General features: G+C 37.6%; 3 protein-coding genes across 4 annotated transcripts; all 3 read left to right on the top strand.

Annotated features, from left to right (window-relative positions):
• The first annotated feature begins 367 nt into the window (after positions 1–367).
• On the top strand, positions 368–6,208 carry LOC100249201 (uncharacterized). 2 transcript variants are annotated; one of them, XM_002280974.4, is made up of 8 exons: positions 385–591; positions 670–958; positions 2,498–2,560; positions 2,923–2,962; positions 4,029–4,093; positions 4,343–4,459; positions 4,933–5,061; positions 5,684–6,208. In XM_002280974.4, exons 1-8 carry the CDS (start codon positions 485–487, stop codon positions 5,729–5,731), a joined length of 858 nt encoding a protein of 285 aa, XP_002281010.1. In that variant the 5' UTR covers positions 385–484; the 3' UTR covers positions 5,732–6,208. The 2 variants fall into 2 exon arrangements, with proteins under 2 accessions (XP_010648468.1, XP_002281010.1); XM_010650166.3 differs by lacking the exon at positions 4,933–5,061 and having other exon boundaries at positions 368–591.
• Positions 6,209–7,150: 942 nt separating this feature from the next.
• Positions 7,151–20,705, top strand: LOC100254299 (DDB1- and CUL4-associated factor homolog 1). The gene is made up of 14 exons (XM_010650165.3): positions 7,151–7,562; positions 11,600–11,681; positions 11,853–11,969; positions 12,078–12,259; positions 12,363–13,227; positions 13,348–13,445; positions 13,536–13,959; positions 14,084–14,686; positions 15,440–15,619; positions 15,761–16,327; positions 16,962–17,072; positions 17,792–17,910; positions 18,021–19,650; positions 19,780–20,705. The coding sequence occupies exons 1-14, from the start codon at positions 7,345–7,347 to the stop codon at positions 20,485–20,487; spliced, it is 5,904 nt and encodes a 1,967-aa protein (XP_010648467.1). The 5' UTR covers positions 7,151–7,344; the 3' UTR covers positions 20,488–20,705.
• A 2,022-nt stretch (positions 20,706–22,727) lies between these two features.
• Positions 22,728–24,403, top strand: LOC100252493 (acetylglutamate kinase, chloroplastic). The gene has a single exon (XM_002283469.5). It carries the CDS (start codon positions 23,063–23,065, stop codon positions 24,116–24,118), a length of 1,056 nt encoding a protein of 351 aa, XP_002283505.1. The 5' UTR covers positions 22,728–23,062; the 3' UTR covers positions 24,119–24,403.
• Positions 24,404–26,972: the final 2,569 nt, after the last annotated feature.

Raw genomic sequence — 26,972 nt, 5'->3', positions numbered from 1 at the left:
ATTTTATAAATAATTTAATTAAATTTTCTTATTAAATATATTAATCCTAATTCATCTCAAATGGTTGTTAATAGAATACTAAATAATTATATTATAAATAATAAAAATTCCTAAAATAAAAGATCATTTCCTAATTTTATTCCAAAATCATTCAAAATCTAATCCAATCCTAAAATTTCTCATTCTTTATCTTCATTTTTAATTTTTTTTTTAATCCTTATACAAGATTTGAAAGTGACTATCAGTGTAATTTTTCAAAAATAGAGGGGTTGTGGATGTAATTTTCAAAAAATTCAGAATTTGTAATTTGATGCGTAAACGGAGAAACTAAAACGCAGTCGTTTGGGATCCCATCCAAAGACAAAAACGACAAAGGCGTCTGTCAAGAAGATTGAAGCAGAGAACGCAGAATGAAACGACACCGTTTTGGAAGTTCCTCCGTTTTTCTTCCCAGAAGTCGGGACAACAAAAGGGCAGAAGATCCATGACTGCCACCCTCTGCTCCTTCAATTTAATGTTTTCTATGGAGAAGAGGGCATCACCAGAGATTTCATCAGCCGAGTCCCATCAATTTATCGAAAATTGGATCCAGTATGTCATCATTTTCCGTCAATTAATCTTTTGTTTTCTGATTTGATTACTATAAAGTAGTTTTGGACCTCCTTTCAGGGTTCAAGACTCTCTCAAGAGAAGATTGGTCACAGAAGATGATTTCACATGGAAACTGCCCAAACCCACATCGACAGCCACGGTCAGAGGAAGAATTGAAGAAGGTGACGACAAGCATGTGTTGAAGTATGTGGGTGGAGTTGATGTGAGCTTCTCAAAGGATGATCCGTCGGTTGCGTGTGGGACTATTGTCGTTTTGGATCTCGGCACTTTGGAAGTTGTATACGATGACTACTCTGTTGTTAGGCTTCAAACCCCATATGTTCCTGGCTTCCTTGCCTTAAGAGAGGTATGCCCATTTCCCAATTGTCAATTTCAACATGGAAAAAGAAAGGGTTTTGGTTATGAACATGTAGAGATAAGTATTCTGCTACTGGGATCTTAATTTTGGGGAAATTGAAGAATTATTACAGGAATGGAAACATGCTGAGGTTGGAAACTATAGACTGGATTTCTCTCCATTGTTTAGTGTATAGACATGATTACACCAGTTTTACTCAATCCATGCATAATTTTGGTAGTGTTTTGAGGCCCTCAAGTTCTGTGGAGTTTCCAAGGTCCAGATGTTTGGAAAAGGGATTTTCTGTCTTTAGGATGAATTACCTTAATTTAATTCAGACTTGTTTGGCTGTAATTCCTATATGTTTCATGCACACTTTTAGAATTCATATAGGCGATGCTGGTGAGATGGAGAGAATTTAGAGAATTCCTGTGGAAAGGTTATAACGAGCCCAAGAGAGATCATTTGATTGCATGGAAGCAGTGACTTCCTCTGAGCATGAGGGAGCGATGAAATTAGGTCAATGTAATGGCCCTATTAAATAAATGGTTTTGAAGGTCCCTCAAGAACAAGGGAATTTTTTTTATCCTTGCTACTCAGTGACCAAAGGGTAAAGGATGGGATGGCAATCCTGCTTGAGGGAATCCCATTGATGTCATTAGAGAGCGATCCCAAATTTTTTTGGACTTGGTAGACTGAAGGCGGCTTTCTAAATTATTTATAGCAGGGGGAGAGCACTTTTGAAATTTTTTGCCCCCTCTTTTTAAAATTTACTCCTTCTCAGAGGAGCATCTATTCTTACTCTTTCTTGGAACTTTTATATGTGTAGAAATCTTGATGATCCATAGGTTAATGATCTCTCTTTGCTTCTTCACTTCCATAAAAACCAACTTGTATGTATCTGTGTCTTCTTTTGACAGTGGAGTTAGTACTTTAGAAAATAATTAATGCCCCAGCTTAAATTCTTCTTATACTTCATCTCAAACTCTTCTTTCAAGCTATGTTTGGAGATGGTAGACTTTCCAGTTTTCCTATTGCTACATTCATTTGGAAAGCTAAAATCTCCTTCAAAGTCAAGGGATTTTCTAGGTTAATTGAACATATCTTCGTGTGTGAGGGGGCAGATTCTGGTCCTGGATATATGCATACTCGATTAAAGAAATTTGGGATTTTTTTATACTTGGGTGCATAGGCTTATTGCTACAGAGATGACTCAGGAAATAGATTGCCTTACAAAAAGGTGAACTTTATTTACCAGTTTATTCAATTTTTATGTAAGGTAGAATTATAAGAGAGGAGCTTTATATCCGGTGAGATTGATTCCAATCTGATTCTTTCTGCACTTTGTTTTGCTTTTGTGCTTGATGTTCCCTCTGTTTTTGTTTTCTCCTTTGCTTGTTGCTTAAGGAGTTCCCCTTACTTATAAATTCTTTCATTTCTTATTGAGAAAATTATATGGTTTGTCCTAGTCATTAGTTTGATTTATCAATTCTTGCTAGTGATTGGAGATTTTTTGTTTGATTCATGTGATTTTTCACTTTGTTTTAGGCTCCAGTTCTTTTAAAGCTTTTGGAGAAAATGAAGAACAGTGCCCATCCTTTCTACCCACAGGTGAACATTGTCTTTCAAAATATTTACCATGTCTATGATGGATGTGTTTTTAACCTGCATTTGCTTTACCTTGTGCAACTCTGTTCTATTTGAGATTTTCTTTGCTTAATTAATTTTATCTGATAATGTAAGAATGTTCTTAATTCAAGTTCTTTGATTGTGAGATGCATTTTTTAAATTATAATTTTGTTCAACTTAGTGTCAAAGTATAGATAAACAATATATTATCTATGTTTTCCCTTAATCCTAGGAAGCAGGCCTAGTGGATTTCGGTGTTATAAAATGAATCTTAGGTGAATAATAACATTACTATTTATTTTATGTTAGATTCCTAACAATGGCTCTCCCATATATGTCAACAGTTGCTAATGGTTGATGGCAATGGTTTACTTCATCCTCGAGGCAAGTGCACTTTTACCAGTCGCAATGGGCTATCTATTTCTTCTGAGCATTATAGTAAAGAAAATTTTCTCATCTGCTATATGGTTTAATGGTAAAATAACAATATTCATTTGTTGAATCCTTCTAAGCAAGTGAAGTATTAAGTGGACATTTTTTTTTAGTGAGCCTAAAGTGATATGCATAAATAGCTCCTTTTCATCTCCTCTTCAGATAGGATGCATCATAGCATTTAATGTATGTTTGTAATTATATATATGTGTCACAGTCGCTGATAGATCTGTTTTCTCACCCATATTTTTATTGATGGATGTGTTATCCTGTGTATATCTCTGTATTGCATGACTTATTGTCAAAGTCAATGAATCTATTCCCCATGGGGCCATAAGGAAGTTGTGGGGGTGGGGGGGGGGGGGGGGGGGGGAAGAAGAAATTTTTATTTTTGAGAAATCTGGGCCCTTTTTGGTTACTATATGCTTACTTTCGTGTTTGAAAGTCTAGTCTTGCCGTTTTAAATTTTCACGAGTCTGTAAATATGGTCCATTGTACCAAAAGAATAGAGAATTTGGAATGAATGAAAGTTTAGTTTGCTTTGAGTCACTCCCCTTGGAAATCCTAGGGCTACAGGGTATCCTCTCCCTCTCTCCTCTTCTTTTCCTGTATCGTTATTTTGTTCAAGCACTTCCTCTCCACTACAAACCTTAAACCCATCTACAGCAAACCTGAACCCTAATTTCTAATTTGAGTTCTGGATTTCAAAAGATCTTTGTGTCAGTTTAGTTGACTTGGCCAGTGCAGATGGGATTCGATCCACTACAAATTTAGTTTGCTTCTTGAAAGAGGTTATCGAGAGTAAACTTTTTGCTCACTACTCAACCATTGGGCAATTATAGTCTTAAGGGGTTATTAAGATGTGAAACGTTATAATTGGAATTAACATTAATTGGATGTGTGCTCACTATTAGCACTTGTTCTAAGTTATGAGTTGTGGTTGAGGTTGCTGCTAACCTAATGCTGGCATTATTTGTTACTCAACTGTAGGTTCTAAACTATGGGATTTCTTCTATAGGTTTTGGCTTGGCTTGTCATCTGGGCGTTCTGGCTAATATTCCAACAATTGGGATAGGGAAAACTGTGAGTTTTAACTCTATACCAATAAGTCCTTCCATGCTAAAGGCTAAGTCCTTAGATATGTCTCCTTTTAAGTCAATGTAATGAATAGATCTTCATTCAGTTCCACTTGATTGATTGCTGTCAGTTTCTTTGCTCATTTGAAATTCTAACAGATCACTGCCCTTTGTTTTATGACTGTCAGAATTTGGGCCTAGAACACTTTTCTTTCTGTGAAATTCATGCCTGATGTCAAAATATGATCTATTTCAGTTGCATCATGTGGATGGTCTTACTCAATCTGGAGTGAGAGAACTTCTTGAAGCCAAAGGAAACTTGACTGAAGATTTTATTGCTTTAACAGGATACTCTGGCCGGACATTGGGAGTGGTAAGACTTATAGAATAAGCCGGAGGGGATAATAATTAGCTAGGTTTAAAATGCCAACTTTAGGTTGCTTATGCCCCACAGATAATAAATGCATGTTCTGTGAGGTTCAATCTTTTCTCCATGATCTTTGAAGGGTGGCAATCTTAGGAAAATTTGAGCCCTTTAACAATGAGAGATAACCTCGAGATTGTATTAAGCACTCGATGTCAAGCTCAGACAACACCCCCATACTATTGCTGCACATAGGTGTCATAAGAGGTTCCTTTTGGACCTTTCTATTAGTCTCAACTTTCAACTAAGTGTTGCAAATTACACTGTCTCGTTTATGGCAAAAGAATGCAAGTGTGGTTCCATGGGTTTATTTGTTTAGCTTGCCAAAAGACATCTGCTTTATGTACTTGTACAGTTTGTGTCATCTTCCAAGCTTTTAAGTCTGTTTCAGACAAATGATGTTTTAAGTAAATTTTATACAGGCAATGAGGTCAACTGAGAGCTCATTGAAGCCGATATTTGTTTCAATTGGTCACCGTGTATCACTTGACACAGCCATCATAATTATTAAAATGACTTGCAATTATCGTGTGCCAGAGCCCGTTCGGCAGGTAAAACCTAGTACTTCTTGAAATTTCTGGAATGTCTACTTTAGTGGGCGGATTCCCTCGATTTACCTTCTCATTATCAAAAATAGAAACTACAATTCTAGCTGAGGCTATTGCCAGCGTCTACTATGTTGTTCTTGTCATTCTTTTGTTTCTTTTGTGTCATGAAATTTTTTGAGTCGAACCTGGCCGTCCACTCGAATTCTATATTATAATACGACCTGTTTATAAAATCCTATGTTCACTTTCCACAAAAGCTTTATCAACTATTCAGCCTCAGTTTTTCAATTACTGTTACATGAAATCCTTAATATCTCCTCTTCCATAATCTTCGGAGGCCAATTGCTTATGATAGCTACTGAATTAGGAAATCACTTTTATCAGAAATGATTGCTGAGATGATCGAAAACTTCTGTTTGGAACCGTTTCTTAATCTAGTAGGGGTCTTATCTGGTTGTGCCTCATAATTTTGATGCAAAATGAGGATTAATTAGGTTGGCTGTGAACAAGGAAGCCTTTTTCATTGTCTGGGCTAGTCACTACCTGATGTATCATTGCTTTGGTGTTAGTTATATTGTAATGGTATACTTTTCAATTAGAGTCATAGCTTTGTCTTGAACTGCAGGCTGATATAAGATCAAGACAATACCTCCAGAAGCATCAATGGCGTTAAGATAATAAATGGGACGTGATCGAGTCCTGCTTCTGGCATATGTTGCTTTGTGCTTGAAGAACATTGATTCAAATCAGATGATAAAACACCAGAGCTGTGGAAGCCCAGAAAAGCTGCTGCCTGCTGGCAAAAAGCAAGGAGGAACTATACAGAGGCATCATCACACACTGTGGTGCTCCATTTCAGCAGGCATCTTCTTCAGGATGCTGTTTGTGTTTTTCTCCAACTCCATCCCAGATATCAGAAACAGCTCTTATTCAGATCCTCCCCAGTCTGCTGTTGCCAAAGTGATGCTGGTTCTTCATTCATGGTACTGCATCTGAACAGAGTACATAAAGCAACTACCCCTTGAGGGGTTCATTCTAAAATTTATGAATTTCTTCATAGATTGAGAGGTGGGCGCCCAGGGGTTTGGTTCTTGATGTAGTTTTTGGGTTTTACTCTGATTTTTCCACAAGGATGAAGGATTTCCACCCAGAAGTAGACCATGGAAAAAATAAATAAATACATAAATAGATAAATAAATAATATTTAAAATTTTACAAAAATTTTAATCCTTCATTCTGGAAGAGATAAAAAATAAATAAATTTGAAAACGATTTTTTTCAAGTATAACTGTATAATTGTAAAATACGAAACTCTCATTCCAACCTATGCCCATTATGCCCTTTGAGTTTTTTTTTTTTAAATAATATATATAATTTAAACTAAATTTATATTAAAATTAAACATAATTTATAAATAAATAAATAATACTAATTTTTGTCATTTTAACGAGAAATATATGTTTTTTCAAAATTTTATGTATTTAAAAATAGAAAAAATAAGAAAAATTTTAAATTTTTTAATAATCATACAGCCATGCGGGACCAGGTAGGATATGATAAGACAATATCTAAATCCATCGTGAAATATTCCCAAAATTGCTTCTAACCCGATTACCATTTTTTCCAAATTAGTCCCATTAAGGGGGAGACAAGAATGATATATGAGAAATCACACTTTAATCCAATCAAATTCATTTTTGAGTTTAAGTTGATTGGATTAAACGTTAATTAATTTGATTAAATGAGTCAAAATTGAGTTTGATTATGTTGAATCTCTCCAAAATATTCTTTTAGAACATAATTTTTTATATATTTATATTAAAATTTAAATTATAAATAAAAAATTAATATATAATATATTTATATCAAAAATGAATTTGATATCTTTCCCTTGTAACAAGTAAAATGACTACAATCATATGTTGTTTGAACCCTGCCCCAAAGTCCAAGTTTGCCTTTAAGGGAATGAGCTGGACTTTTATCATTTGGGCCAACCAGGAGGCTGATTTTGATGCCCGACACAAATCCACCCGAAACCCGACCCGATATCGAGAAGTTTCCGACCCGTGAAGGGGAACAAAAACACTAGAGCGGAGCCCTTCTCTCTATTTCTTAATCGTTAATACCATTTAGCCCTCTGCCCTGAAAGAGGAAAAACACCCAAAATCAAAGCGGAAGCTCGCTTCATTGTTCTTCTTCTTCCTCTTTCTCTCTGTACACATCTATATTCATCATTGTTCATCATTTGTGTGGATTTTTTCATAGACACAGAGATATATTAAATATATGGAGGCGGCCATGGACGATTCTCAAGCATCCGCCGCTGAATCACAGGCTCCACCACCCCCTTCCTCGCCGCCAATCCAAGAGGAAGACTCCGGAGATGATGATAGCTTGCAATCCAAGGTTCAGAAGCTCATGGAGAAGATCACTTCTTCCCCTGATAACCCTAACCCTAGTGTCCTCCATGCCCTTTCTTCCATCCTCGAAACCCAAGAATCCAGGTACCCCTCTCCTCGTCTTTCTTCTTTTTCTATTTCCCCAACATATTTACTTACTACATCCGTTCCTTGTTTCGGTTATTTTATCTGGGTCGTTCTCGGTTTTCATGGCGCCACTGGAAATATACTGTCCAATATTCTATTTTTCTTCTCTTTTTCCTTGTTCACCTTCCAATTGGACCCAATTGGAGTCCCAGTAGTTTAATTATCATTCGGTGTTTGTTTTGCAATTTGGTTTCCCTTCTGTTTGTTTCCCGCGGAGCTACCGGAATTCAAAATGATGATAGAATCCCACTTCTATATGGTCAATTAATGGGTCATATTAGCTTCGATTGAATGGGGTTTTTCCCTTTCTGGGTTCCTGATGCCTTCTTTTCAGTTCGGGGTTCACATTTGATTGTTAATTTATGGATTCCACGTGCTTGAGGATAGAGTTTATTGTTCGAAGACTTGTTGAATATTATTAGATTGTGATTGAGTTTGGTCTTTTGCTTATGGAAACAACATAAAAAGTAGTTCGTTTATAAGACTTGATTTAAATTTATTTATGAATTGGTATTGAGTATATCAGCTACGTGAAGACACTATCATTAATTTCTCGTCATATAATTATCATGCAACAATGTCTATATTAATGTGCCTATTTGTTGTATACTTTTTAATTCTTTCTCATGCACTTCAGCTATATAAAGTATTGTTGTTGTTGTTGTTGGGTTTTTTTTTTTTAAATTTTTTTTTAATTTTTTTTAATTTTTTTTAATTTTTTTTATTTTTTTTTAATTTCTATTTCTAAACATATGTTATTTATCATTTTTGAATTTTCATACATCCCTGGATTTAAGGAATTTTCTCCTTTGTTTTCTTGTGTTCTGCCATATCCTTCCACACTTGCATGTATACACTTTTTTGTATGTATTTTCATTTAGCATAGGCATTCATATTAATACCCTGCTATTGATTATTTATTTATTTTTTCTCTATAAGATTCACACTTTTATGTTTGTTCCTTGTTTCCATTTTTTTTTTTTTTTGAATTTTCTTGAGTCCACTATCTTCTCCTGATTGTCTGGAATAAATGGTTGTTTATTTTCTAACAGTGCTTAAATAATGCGGAAGATATTCTCTAAAGAATGTCCTATTGATTACGAAGTATTGTGTTCTTAAGTCAAAATTTGACCTTTTTTTTTGTTTGAAAAAAGGTGAAATTATTCAAATTGTGTATCTTCTTTATGTGGTTAATCATTTTGTGTTTATGGCATGTGTCATGTAGTGTATCATATATAGGATGATAAATGAGCTAAGCATCAGAATGGGAATTAACCAAGCAAGCTAACATGGATACATTCAATGTAAATCTAAATCCTCATTAAACTCATGCAACATCCATTACAACCAAACCTGATTTTCTGGCTATGTTATTGAATATGTTTTGTGCTCATCTGTGTGTTTTATCCCAGTTTTTTAGTGAAGTTTTCATAACATGTCCACATGCGTGTATGCACAGGTGCCTGTGTGAATATAATACTAATTTAGATGTATAATTCATCTGCTTTTCAGATTGAAATGACTTCTCGAATCCTAACTTTAGAACTTGACCTCAAATCATTTCTTACTTTATTTGATTTTTTAAGTACACATAGAAGAATACCGCTAGTTTCAAAGCCTAGGTCTGGTTCAACTCCAATCCACTTATCTGCCACACGAGCAAGGTGCTAAGGGCCAAACTACCTGACCATTAAATGGGTTTTCATTTAAGATCAAAGATAATCCTCTGTGGTTCTAGTTAGTTTTTTTATCACTCTTATAATTCTAGTTATGAAAATTGTAGTTCTGAAATTTTTCATAGAGTAGTCTAGACAAAACCAATATAATTTTGGCAGCATTTAATCCTTCTTTTCTGGCTCTGGTGTCATGTGGGTCCTCCTTTGTTCCTTGGGAAGGTGTTTCTAGCTTTGTTTGTTCAAAGATAAACATGGAGGGCAGCACCCTTTTGCTTGGTGTGGTGCATTTTGGAAGAACAGAATAGGGTTTGGGAAGGGAATGAAATGCTGGGGAGGGAGTTGAAAGAGATTTCCCACCATTCCTAGCACTCTTGGACTGCCAAATCTGGTTTGATTATGATTTGGATCCTTCCCCCTCTTTATTGATATTCTAGGTCCTCAATGTTTTTCTGTTCCCTTTTTCCTTTTATTTTCTAGCTTCTTTGGCACTTGAGGGTTTCTCTGTATTTGGGGCCTTTATTATGGTGACATTTTTTTTTTAATCAGAAAAAAGATTGGTAAGATCTTAAAATGAAATTGCAAATAAGTTGATGGTTTTATAAATCTTGGAAAAAGAATAATTGAGTTTCCATTTTTACCTCCTAAGGTTTAGCTAATTGGTCTTCATAGACAGGTTGTTTAATCTTTAAAAAATGTTAGTGTAAGAGTGTTGCTTGAACTTCGTTCTCTTAGTTTGGGGTTGCTTGAATTTTGCTCTTGGGTTGGTTGAGAGTTTTTTGTTGCAGATTTGCTCAGAGGGTGGATTGTGTTCAGTCTAGGACTGGGTGTTTCTGTGTTTTGGGAGCTGTGGGTTAAAGAGGGCCTGCTGGGAGTAGCCCAGTTTTCTGGGGGTTTAGGGGGTTGGTTTTTGTTAGGGTGATTGGTATTTGTTGTTCTCTCTTCTTTTTTTGCTTGCCTTATGACATTATTTGTATACTTTGTGTGTACTTTGTTGCATCATTTTCCAAGTGGTTTTTATATATTTTCTAAATTTACCTATATAAAAAAAAGTGTCCCCTTCAGTTTTGTGACTGCTCTTCTTGTATGTTGCACAAAATTGTGCTGCTATTTTAGCATTCTTACGGATATTGCATGCTTTCTGCAAACATCTCCTGGAGGGTGGTTTTGTCTATCCTCCTAACTTTCTTTTTTTTTCCTGGAACTGTTTTTCTTTTTAACATGTAAATTATAATTTTGAAAAGCCCCATTTTTTTAGGTTAGGGATTATGTGGATTTAGTTTATGTATAGAATTAAGATTTAGTAGCTGAGTTCAAGGGCCCTTGGAATGTAGTTACGAAAGTTTGCCATAGCCTTTGGATGATTGTGGGATCATGGAAGTTTGGTGAAATGAGCTCTTGGTTGACTGTAGAGTTTAGTGTTAGTTATGGGGTGGCTGTTTGGTTAGGCGTCTTATTACGGAGGATAGGTGTTTGGAAAGGCGTCTTATTAAAAAAGGTAGTTGTCTGGAAAGGCATCTTGCTAGAAGCAGAGAACCTTCTCCCCCTTGTTAGGGACTTTTTCCCCCACAAGCTCATTGTTTGCTTTGTATTGGGTGTTTTGGTTCTTTGAACTGTGTATAGCTGCAGTTTAAGACTCTGCTGGGGCTTCTGCTGCTACACTTTGTTGCTGGTCTCTTTGCACACACTTTCTGTATGCAGGTCCCCTCATTTCCTTCAATCAAATCTTTTTACATGTTAGAATAAAACTATTGACATATGGTGCATTGAGGTTGAGCAAGTTTTAAATAGAGAAAGAAATGGGTTAATTATAGAAATGGTCATGTACTTTTATGGGCCTTTAGTGTGGGTGTATGTACTAAGAGCATTTTTTCTGCAAGAATCACCTTGAAAGCATTGACTGTATCCCCAAAAGGAGGCACTTGTGAGTAAACCAATTATTTTAGGCAAGAAGAGATAAAATTATGGGTTTTGGAGGTTTTTCCATGTAGAAACTTGAGATCATATTCTGTGACTTCCATTGGCTTTATTTGTGAATGCAAATATTTGGTTTTGCAGAATATGTTGATTGATGGGATATATGTCTTTAATTAATCTGTTGAGGATTCCTAGTTAGACTGCTGCTAGAAGTTTTACTTTCTTGTCAATGTTCAACTTGATCATTCTTTTCACTGCAAGAATGTTCAATTGTTTATGGGGATCTGTATAAGAGTCTACTGAGATATTTTTCTGTGCCAATCATGGCTTGTACTCATCTTCTTTTTGCTTGGTTTAGAAAATTTCTAAATTTTGTTTAATGTTTAATTTTTGAATTAAGTGCAGGTACATGGAAGAGACAGGTCATTCATCCTTAAATAATGGTCGTGCTACTCATATTATTGGACGGCTGGGTAGCCTAGTCCGGGTAACTGATCTTGATTGTGTTGTTCATCTTTTACACTTGGTTTGGTGATGAATGCTTTTATTGTAATTTGTTTAGCTGGGACATTTATTGGAGATGATAACACATGATTCCGAGTCGTTCCTATGTAATATCGAATTCTTCCCTTCCTGAATTTTTCCTTCTTTTCCTCAGGACAATGATGATTTTTTTGAGTTGATATCTTCAAAGTTTCTGTCTGAAAGTAGATACTCAATATCTGTTCAGGCAGCTGCTGCAAGGCTTCTTCTAATCTGTTCCCTGACTTTGGTGGTAAGATAATACATTTAATTTGTTACTACATATATTTATATATATCACATGTCTTCTTTAGTGTATATGTTTTATGAATATTTTTGATGAGCTATTTATGGGATACAGTATCCCCATGTTTTTGAAGAAACTGTCGTCTTGGAGAATATAAAAAATTGGGTGATGGATGAGAATGCCAGATTTTCTGGTGAAGATCGCAGCTGGAAGAATGACTCAGGGAGAAAGGAGGCCTCAGATTCTGAAATGTTGAGAACCTACTCTACTGGACTTCTTGCTTTATGTTTGGCTGGGTATGCTCCTGTGGTCGATGGACAATTTCTTTCCAGTTCAGATTTTTTTGTGCTAGTAAATTTCTTAGTTAACATTTATATAATATTTGATTGATGTTTCCAGTGGTGGTCAAGTAGTGGAAGACGTATTGACATCTGGATTATCCGCCAAGCTGATGCGTTACCTTCGTACCCGAGTCCTTGGGGAGACAAATACAAGTCAAAAAGACGGTAGTCATATAGCAGAGAGTAAGAATACGCCTGGTGCTACTTGCATGAGAGGTAGAGATGAAGGTCGCAGTAGATTGCGGCTGGTTCTGGAAACAAATCATTTAGATGATCCTAGGATAATAGACGAAGGGTCTTTACATGATCAGAGTGTTGAAAGGGATCATGATAGAAGCATTGGTTGGCAAACGCATGGAGAAGAGTCCCGGGTTGATGGTGGAGAACCACCCAACAGTTTGGATGAAGATGATATGTATGAAGTGGATGCTGACGGCGAGGACAGATGGCATGGTCGTGATTTGCGTGATTTGAAGACAAAATTTGGAGATCATGATGAAAATGTGCGAGATGACTCAAAACGCAGGGCGAACCGTGGATTGTCAAGACTTAAGGGGAAGGGAAGAGTCAATGAGGGGGCTATAGAGAATGAGCATGCTTTGACCTCTCCAGGATCTGGTAGTAGGCTAGGACAGGGGCGTAGTATCAGAGACCGGAGTTTGTCAAGAAATTTAGACACAAAAAGAGCACCAGATGCCAAGAAGTGTTTTGGCAGGACCATTGCTGATGGTTTTCCCATGGAAAGAGAAGATAATGATGACCGCTTCCAGGAATGCAAAGTTGGATCCAAGGATATCTCTGATCTGGTAAAGAAAGCAGTTAAATCTGCTGAAGCTGAAGCTAAAGAAGCCAATGCACCTCTCGAAGCCATCAAAGCAGCTGGTGATGCTGCTGCTGAAGTTGTCAAAAGTGCAGCTTTGGAGGTATGCGACATTGCCTCCCCTTTCTGCATTTATTTCTTGCTTTTGCTCTAGTTTCATTTTTGTTTTGTAAAGAACAAACGTCGTTATTAAATCTTTTATTTTTTATTGTTTGCTACACAGGAATTCAAAACCACCAATGATGAGGAAGCTGCAATTTTAGCTGCTTCAAAAGCTGCATCTACTGTCATTGATGCTGCTAATGCAATTGAAGTTTCAAGGTTGGTGATTTTATATAGATGTGTATAATGCAATACTTGAATGTAATTTCAGTTTGTGTGAGTACTAACTTTTTAATGAGTTGGTGACAGGAGCTCCAGTAATATGAATGCTGATCCAATGAATTCAAGAGGTACTGAAACAGAAATCAATGAAGAGGTTGAAGAATTTTTCATTATGGATGCTGACTCCCTTGCACAGTTGAGAGAAAAATACTGCATTCAGTGCCTTGAGATATTAGGGGAATATGTTGAGGTTCTTGGCCCTGTTCTACATGAAAAGGGTGTAGACGTCTGTCTTGCACTATTGCAACGAAGTTCGAAATTGAAAGAGGCGTCAAAGCTTGCAATGCTTTTGCCTGATGTGCTAAAGTTAATCTGTGCTTTGGCAGCTCACCGGAAATTTGCTGCAGTATTTGTGGATCGTGGTGGCATGCAAAAACTGCTTGCTGTCCCAAGAGTTGCTCTCACCTTCTTCGGTCTTTCTTCTTGCTTATTTACCATTGGTTCTCTTCAGGTATTCTTGTGTTATGCTAAATTGTTATTGTTAGAAGTTCTGTTTTCAAGTTTTCTTGTCACTGGTCCTTCTTGTATTAGTATTTCTGACCCCTAGATTCTTGCTCTGTTTCAAAAATTTTCAGGGGATTATGGAACGTGTTTGTGCTCTTCCTTCAGAAGTTGTCCACCAAGTGGTTGAGTTAGCTTTGCAACTTCTTGAGTGTTCCCAGGATCAAGCCAGAAAAAATGCAGCTTTATTTTTTGCTGCTGCATTTGTCTTTAGAGCAGTTCTTGATTCCTTTGATGCTCAAGATGGTTTACAGAAGTTGTTGAGCCTTCTACATGATGCCGCCTCGGTACGATCTGGAGTTAATTCTGGTGGGTTAGGCTTGTCCAATTCAGGGTCACTTCGAAATGATCGATCACCTCCAGAAGTATTAACATCATCAGAGAAGCAAATAGCTTATCATACCTGTGTTGCTTTGCGACAATATTTCAGAGCACACCTTCTCCTGCTTGTGGATTCCATTCGGCCAAATAAAAACAATCGAAGTGCAGCCCGTAATTTGCCTAGTGTAAGGGCGGCATATAAGCCACTTGACCTCAGTAATGAGGCTATGGATGCAGTTTTTCTTCAATTACAGAAGGATCGGAAACTTGGTCCTGCATTTGTAAGAGCTCGTTGGCTTGCGGTTGATAAGTTCTTAACCTCTAATGGTCATATTACCATGCTGGAGTTGTGTCAGGTATGCTGTTTCTAAATTTATTATAGTTCTAGGTTCCTAAACTTTTGGTAAGCAAACAACCTCTTATAGTTCTTCCTATTGCATACCCCCTCTGTGTACGTAAGCTGTGCCCCCCCTTTATCTTAAAAAAAAAAAAAAAAAAGAACAGAACTTTCCTATTAAAAAACCTATCATAACTCTTCCCATTCAGAATTGGAATTTTTTTTCTTTCTAATTTCTACCATCCACCAACTTAAGATGTTATAAGATTAATTGCCTGGTTTTATCTTTTTTGGATTACAACTCCCTTCTCTTCTTTTAGCCAAACAATCAATCAAACCTCACCACAGCTCACAGCTATTGTCTATCCAATCCATTTGAGCTGCACAATAGGTAATTTCCACTCTCAAATAGGTGCAGGTTTTGATAAAATAAAGGGGTTTATGTTTTGTTATTGTTTGAGTATTGAATCTCAGCTATATTTTTAAAATTATATTTACTTGTTATATGATTTTGGGAGTGAAATTTATTGATAGATATATATCTTCTTGACACACTTACACATTTTTATTTATTCTTCTTTTTTAAAACTAAACCACAATCCATAAATCATCTCTTTTATACCCTCTGTGCACATAGGTTTTGGTGGGCACTTTTTATCATTGTTTGTGTTTGCCTATCAAAAAAATATATATTATATTTGTGGCTTCCTAAATCAATCTATTGTTTTCCCTTTCTATTTTCTTGGGTGCTAATTTTGTTTATTGTCTGTAGGCACCACCTGTTGAACGATATCTGCATGACTTGCTTCAATATGCATTGGGTGTTCTGCACATTGTTACATTGGTACCTTACAGCCGCAAGCTGATTGTAAATGTCACATTAAGCAATAATCGTGTTGGTATTGCAGTCATTTTAGATGCGGCAAATGGTGCTAGTTTTGTGGACCCTGAGGTAAAAAATGCTTGTAAGATTTGTTTATGAGTATTTTATACTTAAATTTTCTCTTCTTGCCACTAGCAGACTCTTGATGCGAGTACTGATCTCCTGCTGTTGTTTACTGCTTAATGGTATTTTTTAACTTAAATTTGTCAGATTATTCAGCCAGCATTAAATGTGCTAGTGAATCTTGTTTGCCCTCCACCTTCAATCAGCCTTAAACCCCCTGTTCTTGCACAAGGCCAGCAGTCTGCTTCTGTCCAAACCTCTAATGGTCCTGCTATGGAGGCAAGAGATAGAAATGCAGAACGGAATATCTCAGATCGAGCTGCTAACATGCCTGGCCAGAGTGAACTAAGGGAGCGAAATGGGGAATCTGGTGTGGTAGATCGAGGCAGCTCTGCTGTACTTAGTGCAGTATCCATCAATAGTACTTCACAAACACCTATTCCAACCATTGCTTCAGGATTAGTTGGAGACCGTAGAATATCTTTAGGCGCTGGAGCAGGGTGTGCTGGTCTTGCTGCACAATTGGAACAAGGATATCGTCAAGCAAGAGAGGCTGTCCGAGCCAATAGTGGTATAAAGGTTCTTTTGCATCTCCTCCAACCACGTATAGTTTCACCTCCTGCTACCCTTGACTGCCTTAGAGCTCTTGCATGCCGAGTCCTGCTGGGTTTAGCTAGAGATGATGCAATAGCACATATATTGACAAAGCTTCAGGTAAGCAACTATGTTGTATGCTTTACACCATATTACTAATAGTCTGTATGTTTATTTTTTATTTTTTTATTTTTATTTTTATTGTGGGATGTTAATGCGTCTAGGTCTAAAACATTGTTATAAGAATACACAGAAATTTACGGATTAACAGTTCAGGTTTTTGAGGATCAAGATGTTCAATTTTCATTAATGTTCACCCCACCCCACCCCTCACCCCACCTTTTCCTCTGTGCCTAGTAATACCCTTTGCTCACCTATCAAGAAAGGGGAGTGAACAGTGATGCAAAACTGAACATATTGCTGCCAGAAAACCTGAACTTCTGTGCTTGAAGTGAATTCTTTTGTACTTATACATGAAATTAGTGTGGGCCTATTCAAACTAGAGGTATATTATGGTTTGCGAGGATTTATTTGGAAGATGCTGCATTCCTGTAGAAGGTTAAGATGTATTGGAATTCTTTCCATTCTGGGTTGACCTGCTGTATATTTCATTCAAAATTCTTGAGAGCCTCTTCAGTTTTCCTTACCTTATTTGCTTTAGTTTATACTCTGTATATGATTTTATTGTTATGAATATTTATTATTATTGTTGTTATTATTGTTTACTATATTTTTCTATTTTTTTTTGCATTAGGTTGGGAAAAAGCTATCAGAACTAATCCGAGATTCAGGCAGCCAGACATCGGGAAATGAACAAGGCCGGTGGCAAGCTGAACTTGCCCAGGTGGCAATTGAGCTAATTGGGGTAAGAAACATTTTCCATGCTGCCATTATGTTTTTACTGGAAAATTTATTGATCTCTGCAATGGCAATCCTATGTGTATATTCTGAGTGCACCTCTTCTGCTGATTCTGTTTGCTTGCCTTGCACGTTCTTCTGACGGCAGGGATACAAGTTGTACCATGGGATGTTTGGTAAACCAACTTAATGACTTAGTGTTAAGTCATTAAGTATATTAAAAATGTTTGGTCAATGATTTAATAGTATTACTCAAGTCAAAAAGTAACTTAAAGTGTATAGAGTTAAAAAGAAATCACTTTTTCTGAATTTAAATAGTTTATTGCCTTCATTGCCCAAAATTCTTTTATTTTATCAACTTTCTACCACAGCCATAATCTTTTCTGTCTTGTTTTTGTCTCGTAAGTTTATTGCTTATCGAATTTGGTAGTTTCAAAAAAGGTTTAAGTTAGGTTTATGAAATAATCTTAATTCTTAAAGTAAGAATTAAGTTGTAAGTTTTTCTATAAAATAGAATTAAGTAATGAGATTTAAATCAACAAATTAGCAAAATCTGTATTAAGTTATTTTAAGTCATTAAGTATTATGTGGTCAATGTTATCAAATGCCACCTAGATGCCTAGATGTGCTCTACAAGCAAGCCACTAAGTTTCATTTTTTCTTCTTTGGCCCCTTGTTCAATTTGTATAATCACAAGTAGCTTATGTTGGGCAATTTATGTTGCAGATTGTAACAAATTCAGGGCGTGCAAGTACATTAGCAGCTACAGATGCTGCTACCCCTACCTTGAGGCGCATAGAGAGAGCAGCTATAGCTGCTGCCACACCTATTACTTATCATTCCAGGTATTTGTTCTTTCTTTTTTTGGTGCTATTTTATAATCACTTAACTCTTTTTCTATTATTTCCTTTTCTTTATGTTTGTTTTAATGAGGTCTTATGTGGGCAAATTTCAGGGAACTCTTACTCCTTATCCATGAACACCTGCAGGCATCTGGTTTGAGCACAACTGCTGCTCAATTGCTTAAAGAGGCTCAGTTGACACCTTTGCCATCCTTGGCAGCCCCATCATCTCTCGTGCATCAAGCATCTTCCCAAGAAACTCCATCTATGCAACTTCAGTGGCCATCTGGTCGCATTGCTGGTGGATTTCTCTCCAATAAATTGAAGCCGACCACAAAGGATGAAGATTCCTGTTTGAATTCTGATTCATCTGTGTCTTCCTCAAAGAAGAAGCCACTGGTTTTCTCATCTACTCTCAGCTTTCAATTCAGAAATCAGCCTCAATCCCATGATGCCCAATCTCCAGCAATCAGCAAAGTTTTCAGTACTTCAAAAAAGTCTTCAGCACCTGCAAGTGTACCAGAAACTCCATCAGTAACTACATCAAAACCAAATTTGGATGCTGAGTCCCAATATAAGACTCCAATTATATTGCCAATGAAAAGGAAGCTAACGGAGTTAAAGGATGTCGGGTTGGCATCGTCAGTGAAGCGACTCAACACCAGTGAGCTTGGACTTCATTCACCTGTTTGTTCAACACCAAATACTGTCCGAAAAAGCAATCTACTGAATGATGCGATTGGATTCTCAACACCATGTTGTACACCAAGAGATCAATATGGGCGGCCAACACCAAGTAGTGTTCTAACTGATAACTTAGATGATAACCAATGTGGTATTCCTCATTTGGGTCAGATGACACCTTCTTCCTTCCAACTTGGATCTCTGAATGACCCACATACTGGCAACACCGAAAGGCTTACCCTCGACTCTCTTGTTGTCCAGTATCTAAAGCACCAGCATCGCCAGTGCCCAGCACCAATAACAACGTTACCACCACTCTCTCTCTTACACCCACATATTTGTCCTGAACCAAGACGAAGCCTTGATGCTCCATCAAATGTAACTGCCCGGCTTAGCACACGTGAGTTTAGAAATGTGCATGGTGGAATCCATGGAAACAGGAGGGATCGTCAATTCATTTACAGCAGATTCAGGCCCTGGAGAACTTGCCGGGATGATGGTAATGGCCTTTTGACATCTCTTGCTTTTCTAGGGGACTCTGCACAGATTGCAGCTGGAAGTCATTCTGGAGAGCTTAAATTTTTTGACTGCAACAGCAGCACTATGCTAGAGAGTTTCACAGGCCACCAGTATCCTTTGACACTAGTCCAGTCCTATCTTTCTGGTGACACACAGCTGGTGCTCTCATCAAGCTCCCATGATGTGCGACTGTGGGATGCCTCTTCGATATCAGGTGGCCCTAGACATCCATTTGATGGGTGCAAGGCTGCTAGATTTAGCAATTCTGGGACCATATTTGCAGCGCTATCATCAGAGTCATCTCGACGAGAAATTCTTGTGTATGACATCCAGACCCTCCAATTGGATCTCAAACTGGCTGACACTTCTGCCAGCTCTGCAGGTCGAGGCCATGTGTATCCACTCATACACTTCAGTCCTTCAGACACCATGCTTCTCTGGAATGGGGTCTTATGGGATAGGCGAGGGTCTGGCCCTGTTCATCGTTTTGATCAGTTTACAGATTATGGGGGTGGGGGCTTCCATCCTGCTGGAAATGAGGTAAGCTGATCCTTTCCGCCACTTTTCTTTTGATGCAACAGTCATCTGCAGAATGCTATTTTGTTGCATAAATATCATTACAATTACTTTCCCTTAATTAACTTAATGAAGGCTTTTCCTTTTTAACAGGTGATTATAAATTCTGAGGTCTGGGACCTCCGGAAGTTTAGGCTCCTCCGAACCGTGCCTTCGTTGGATCAAACAGTAATAACTTTTAATTCTCGTGGAGATGTGATTTATGCCATCCTGAGGAGAAATCTTGAGGACATAATGTCAGCAGTTCACAGCCGCCGTGCCAAGCATCCTCTCTTTTCTGCATTTCGCACTGTTGATGCTGTCAACTACTCTGACATTGCCACGATTACCGTAGACCGCTGTGTGCTTGACTTTGCAACAGAGCCAACCGACTCCTTTGTGGGGTTGGTTTCAATGGACGATCATGATGAGATGTTTTCTTCTGCTAGAATGTATGAAATTGGGCGGCGCAGGCCAACAGATGATGACTCTGATCCTGATGATGCAGAAAGCGAGGAAGATGATGAAGATGAGGATGAGGATGCAGATGAGGACCCATTACTGGGTCCTGCACTTGATGGGGATGGAGAGAGCGATGGTGATGACTTGAGCAATGATGATGACAGCTTGGGTGATTTTGAAGAGGATGACGACGATGATGATGATGGGGATTTTGTGATGGATGATGCTGACTTTGATGGGGGAGGTGGAATACTGGAGTTAGTGACGGAGGGAGATGAGGATGACAATGACAGTGAGGTGGTGGAATCCTTTAGCAGTGGTGATGAGGAAGATTTTGGGGACAATGGTTTCGGCTTCTAGATGATCTCTCTATATATATTTACACATGATGAAGTGAGGAGCCCAGATCATGTAATTATTGTTTTTATGGGCTTGGGGGTTTACTCACAGAGAGTGAAAGGGGGGAGGGAAAAAGGGAGAATTCCTTTTTGGATTTGGAATTTTTTTTTGGGTTTTTACTTTGTTATATCTTTGCCTATGGCATAATGAAGGTTAGGGTTAAATTGATATTGAATAAACAGTCTGCACTCTAATTTTAACCTGCGCACCTGCATCAGAGAGTGGCAAGGCAATGGACCACTGCTAGCCTATTACAATTATTCAAGTAGTGTGATCAAATAAGTTAGTGTCTAAAGAGAAAGCTGTAGAAGATGGTCAAGGGCTCGCCTGCAAAGTCATTCTTGATACAAAGAATGTCACAAATTCAAGTAGGAGTTGTTTGGAGTCATCAACGTTCTTAATTTTGCCAAATGTCACCTGGACACCTAGAGCACCTTGAAGAAATCATCCTCTTAATGTCCTCTTTAATTCTGTATCGTTGAATTGCGTAGCTTTTTCTTGATTCATTCCAAGTGATCTTTTTTTTTCTTTTTTTAATTACACTAAACGTTAAATTAAAGGGCATTGATGGTCATTTCCTCACTCTCCATTTTCATCCATTCTACCTTAATTCTGTCTCTATAGGATCTTCTGTATTAGGTCAAAAAGGCACTTTTGAATGTTCATTTATTCAGGTTAGTCTTATTCTTCTAAATTTTCTCGGACTTTCTACATGGCTCCTTGTGGAGGTACTAGGAGGCGGCTTTCATCTTCGTCTATAAGTAGGAATCTAATGATGTTGGTCCATCTCAGGCTCGAGTTCAAGGTTCTAGAAGTTGGGCTTTAGGTCTTGGACATGCCACTACCTCGTTATCTGCTCGATCTAGTCTTCTAATGATCAAATCCCTTCCCCTATTAACTTCTTTTGCTATAAATGAGTATGTATGAGATATGTGACAACGACTGGCCTGAATAGTAGGCAAGCTTTTTGAGGAGTTGACTACAAGCGCTACCATTTATATATTCTAGGTTGTGGGTGATGGACCATTGACTTAGTTTGGTACAGTCTTAAGTTGCTTTGTAGTCCGGTCGAATCTCACATTCATTACCTCTATAGTTCTTACATGTTCCCGCCTTTCCAAATAGTCGTTTTTGTTATAAAAAGGATTCGTTGTATAATTTGACGATATTTGCATATTGGTTGAGTGTAGATGAGAGGTTTGTTGATAAGGGTATGGTAGTCGACTGTATGATGGTTAAGATGACTTTTAGATTAGGGTTCAATGAGGCAACGTTTAAGGAGTTGGGGGTTGGGAGGAGGAGAGGAGGGTGGTCTCATTGTAATATTTGTTTTGTCACCAACTATCAAATGAAAAGATTGTTTACGTGATATATAAGACTGACAATTTTCTTCTATCATTGCGTTGAAATTGACACATCATAAGTTCCAAGAATCTTATTGGTTATCATCGATTTTGACTTACTTTAGAGTTATGTTGGATGTGGTAGAGCATGGAAAATGACAATTGGATTTCAAGAAGTTAGAAATTCAAAAGTAAAAATAAAAAATGGAATTGAAAGCCTAAAAATTTTGATGGATGTTCAGATATCATGAAGGGGAATGTTCGAACATCCTCTAAGTGAGATGTTCAAACGTTCACTTAATGTTCTATAAGACGTTTAAACATTAATACTCTCCTTAGATTTTTAAGTCCATTTTCTTTATTTTTGTTAGGACTTTTTGGTAATTTTAATTTTAAAGGACCTACTTGGAATATCTATCTAGGGTTTTGATTTTAAAAAAAACCCTAAATTTCTAAACTAAAAAACTAGCATTTGCATTGGATAACCAACTCTCAACCCTAACACTCTTAATTCTTAGGTCTTTCAAGAGCATCATTAGAAACCCTTTTGACAAAAAGGTAAAATATATCGATCTGCTACTTTAAATATCAGGTTGAGTAGATCTATTAATGAGTATGAGGACAACCTACGAAGACAATCGATATAAAATCCTAAGGTGTAAGTGCGTCTGAATAAGATAAAACTCTATTACATTTATTTCTTATTGGTAAATTGATTTGTGATCGGATGATCCATGATTTTATCAAGTGATTTTATCAAATGTTTCTTTATGAGATTGTCTTATTGGTTATGGAAATTGCTAATGTAAGGAGTATGATTAAATTGCTTGAATTGTCAATTCATCTCTCCTCTACTCTAGGTGGTTTCATGATCACGAACCAAGTATCAAATTACTTTTAAAAATGTTGTGAAACATGCCAATTATGCAAGGGTAGATGCCAATCATGCTGTGGTAGATGCCAATCATGCTATGGTAGATGCCAATGGGATGGAATACCCAACATGGAATATGAATAGAGGGGAGAGGGGGAGAAAAGAATTCCCAACATGGAATATGAACAGAGGGAGAAAAGAAGGGATTGTGGGGAGTAGAAAGATATAGGAGTATATAAGTGAACTCTTTTAACAATAATCTCAGCCGCCTCACTGGTAGAAGCAGCTGAAGCAGTAGAAAGAAAGGAGAAGGCAGGAGATGTCATACTCGCTCATCCCTAAAACCCTATCACTCTCTTCTTCCTCTCCTTCCTCTCTCCTCCCTTTTCCTGATAAAACTTCTCCCCCATTTCTCAAATCTTCTCTCAATTCCACACCCAATAGACCCACCATTGTTCCTTCTATAAAGGCTTCTCTTTCAACCTCTCAGCCACCCATTTTAGAATCCTCCAAATCCGACTTAGCTGGTCAGCTCCGGGTCGAGATCCTCTCTGAATCCCTACCCTTCATCCAAAAGTTCAGGGGCAAGACCATCGTCGTCAAGTATGGCGGCGCCGCCATGAAATCCCCTGACCTTCAGGCCTCCGTCATTAACGATCTCGTCCTCCTCTCCTGCGTCGGCCTCCGCCCCGTCTTCGTGCACGGCGGCGGCCCTGAGATCAACCTCTGGCTTGGCCGCTTTGGCCTCGAGCCCAACTTCCTCAATGGCCTCCGCGTCACTGACCACTCCACCATGGAAATCGTCACCATGGTTCTCGTTGGCAAGGTCAACAAGCACCTTGTCTCCTTGATCAACAAGGCCGGTGCCACCGCCGTCGGCCTCTCCGGCATGGACGGCCGTCTCCTCACTGCACGACCCAATCCCAACTCCGCCCAGCTCGGCTTCGTCGGCGACGTCGCCCGCGTCGACCCCACTATCCTCCGCCCCCTCATTGACAACAACCACATTCCTGTAATCGCTTCCGTGGCCTCCGACGAGACTGGCCAATCCTATAACATCAACGCCGACACCGTTGCCGGAGAATTGGCAGCCTCATTGGGTGCGGAGAAGCTGATTTTGTTAACAGACGTGGCCGGAATTCTCGAAAACCGGGACGATCCCTCGAGCTTAGTGAAGCAAATTGACATAAAAGGGGTTAAGAAAATGGAGGGGGAGGGGAAGATTGGTGGCGGAATGATTCCCAAAGTGAATTGTTGTGTTCGATCTCTAGCACAAGGGGTTAGGACTGCTAGTATCATCGACGGCCGCCTTCCTCATTCACTCCTGCTAGAGATCCTCACTGATGAAGGTGCCGGCACAATGATCACTGGGTAACCTCACCTGTAATCGAATTTCCATATTTGCTTGTATTTTATCTTATTCAGTAAGATAATAACTCTCGGATTGAGTGGTTGGATTGCGCACATTCACTATCAGCATCAGTTTGTGATTTTTCCTGCCTTCTTGAGTTGAATCTCAAATGGGAATTAGAACTTTGGATGGCAATCTGATGGTCTCTGTCTTAGAATTTGCCATTGGTTCTGCATGAACTGCAACAGAATTATTAGTCAAGATGATTCTTGTGCTAGTACAATGCATTTATGCGGTATTCTTTTTCTCTGTCTTGTTCTTTTTCTTCTGCACAACACCCTCCATTCAGTTCCAACTTTCTCACCCCTGACAAAAGGAGATCAAAAGTGTGGTTTACAATTCTTGTGCTACATGGGTGTTTTCGGTCTCGGCTATAGTTATCTTTCGCTTTTGAATTTGAACTTGAATGCCTTGGCCATTCACAAGTCCATCCTCTTCCAAACCTAGTGTTGTTGAAACATAATTGAGACTAAACAAAAATGAGCTTAAATCCCACTGTGATGATGGAGTACATGTTCTTTTGTGTTGGTTATCTTAGAAATTTTTTTTATTAAGTTGATCTTCATTGTTTGAAAAACACTATTCAAAGGGGATTTCCAATTAGCGAGTGATTGTCGGTTACATCTACCATCTTGTGAATTCAGTTTTGGAGTATTATCATACATATGCCACGATGTATTAATATCTGTTTAAGATATATTGGGTCTGTAATGGAGCATGTTTCTCCAAGCATTTAGGACTGCTTTGGGTTTAACATTGATGGGTATTACCTTCGAGCAACTGACATCAAATCTATGTTAGATTCTTAACGACCATCAAATTTATATAATTGTTCGTGTCGTTTCTTTTCAGTAAACTAATTGGAAGTTTTAGTCCCTCTGAAACAGTCCTGATTTATACTTAGTAGTTTCTTGTTGAGTACCATTGTCCAATCTTTCCTCAAATACCAGCAGGGAATATGCCTCATGGCTTTTCTGAAAACCTAAATGAGGTGACAGGGATGCCTAGAGCTGAGATTAACAGAACCTCTTTGCTCAGTAGCTTATAGTAGCATAATACAAAGCTGCCAACTGTTGAAGATGAGGTATGGTGACAAATGATTTAATCTGAAAGTGAGAAATTACTCACTTGAGGTTGTCATATAGATCTTACAAAATGTTAAACATAAACCTCAGCAGAAGTACCTTCGCCTGTCATTCTTCTTGGCGATGATTTGAATTCTCACAGGATAAGCTTTTGGCTAAACCTGCTCTAAAAACTGATGCAAAGTCTTTATAGTGTTCCCAACAGCTAGACCTAGACAGTCGAGTAAGCCCATGTAGTGGTGAAAAGAACAGCCATTAAGCGCTAATCCTCTGGCGCGTTTCCATCTTTTTTTTTTTCTTCTCTGCCTTTAGTTTTATGCTTGTTTTTATGATTCCATTTGGATGACGACCAGGGAGATGAGCCTGGAAGATTTGAAAAGGTTGATTTGATTACAGTTAATTTAGTAAGAAATGGTGAAAAGCAGCAAAAGTTATACTATAATATAATTTTATAGAAATTGATGTTACCTAGTTCTTTGTTGGAATCATGATGCCCTGGCCTTTGATCCATCTGAAATTGAAGTTTAGGAGACAGGAGGCCAGGGGTTTGTGTTTTTTTTTACTCCTCAGCAGGCACAGTTGAGCTCTGGTTGAAGAAGATCTGAAGATGTGTCATGTTTGTACTTGTACTCCAAATGCCAAACATCTCTATGTGATTTCATCTCCTTTTTAGAACTTTGGGGGATTAACCCCATAAAAAAGTGAGTCTGAAAAACTTGGCAAATTGGAGTACAAGTGTGCAAGGATGCCCAGCATACTTGTTAAAGGCAACCACTAACCACTCCCTAGTTGTAGTGCTTCACTGACCCCCCCTCGTCCCCGTAGTCTTAAAAGGCACAAGGCGGCTTAGGCACAAGGCACACTCAGGCGTAAGATGCAACACAAAGTGTGTTTGAGTAAAGTGAAATGCACGTATCGATTTTATAAAATATAATTTAAAATCTAATCCAAGTAATTAAAGATTTTAAATTTTAATTATTTAAATGAAGCATTTAATATAAAAAGTAAAGAAATTATATAAATTTCAAGAATAAAAGCATTTAAAAAAGAAGAATAAAGTTGATAAAGTGTGTTCATGTCTTGGTAAGCAAGACCCTATAATTAGAGTGATTGCACCTTGAGTATAGGTGCACTTAACCTCGCCGTTTAAAACTATGCTCATGCTGTAGAGGTGTGATTTATTCATTTCCTTCTCTTTTACTTTTTTTAAAACTTCTAATTTTAATTTTTTTTTTAATGGAGATTGAAATTTCATATAATTTTGTTATTGAATTATATTTTATAAAAGCGAGATGTACCCATATCGTCATTCGGTTTTTTCAAATTATGCCTTGGACTTCGACTTATGTCTAAGTTCTAATGTATGGAATTCATATAGGCTATGTTTAGTTTTTGGAAAAATGCGAGGGAAAGAAAATAAAAGGGAAAAATAGAGAAAAAGAAAAATTAAAAGAAAAAAAAAGATTTAAAATCAATAATTATTTTTATATATTTTTTCAAATTGTTTTTCATATTATCTTTGATGATTACATAATTTTAAAATATGTAAAATTTTAATTAATGTTAATTATAATGAAATCAAACACGAAAAAAACTATTTTTCATAATAAAATTTAACAAATATTTTAAGCTTCACTCAAATTTGACAAAAATTTCATATCCATGGTGCATTGTATTTAGAAATTACATCCCAATATATATTAGAAATTTAGGCTTTTTTTTCATAATTTTTA

This window comes from Vitis vinifera, chromosome 4 (assembly GCF_030704535.1).
Source record: "Vitis vinifera cultivar Pinot Noir 40024 chromosome 4, ASM3070453v1".
NCBI lineage: Eukaryota > Viridiplantae > Streptophyta > Magnoliopsida > Vitales > Vitaceae > Vitis > Vitis vinifera.
The sequence above is the reverse complement of the archived record's forward strand: the minus strand, read 5'-3'. Positions and strand labels throughout refer to the sequence as shown.

Coding starts and splice junctions, on each gene's coding strand:
- LOC100249201 (XM_002280974.4), top strand. CDS start 485: ATGACTGCCACCCTCTGCTCCTTCAATTTAATGTTTTCTATGGAGAAG. Junction 959..2,497: donor GCTTCCTTGCCTTAAGAGAG/GTATGCCCATTT, acceptor ACTTTGTTTTAG/GCTCCAGTTCTTTTAAAGCT. Junction 5,062..5,683: donor TGCCAGAGCCCGTTCGGCAG/GTAAAACCTAGT, acceptor CTTGAACTGCAG/GCTGATATAAGATCAAGACA.
- LOC100254299 (XM_010650165.3), top strand. CDS start 7,345: ATGGAGGCGGCCATGGACGATTCTCAAGCATCCGCCGCTGAATCACAG. Junction 7,563..11,599: donor CTCGAAACCCAAGAATCCAG/GTACCCCTCTCC, acceptor AATTAAGTGCAG/GTACATGGAAGAGACAGGTC. Junction 19,651..19,779: donor TCCATCCTGCTGGAAATGAG/GTAAGCTGATCC, acceptor CCTTTTTAACAG/GTGATTATAAATTCTGAGGT.
- LOC100252493 (XM_002283469.5), top strand. CDS start 23,063: ATGTCATACTCGCTCATCCCTAAAACCCTATCACTCTCTTCTTCCTCT.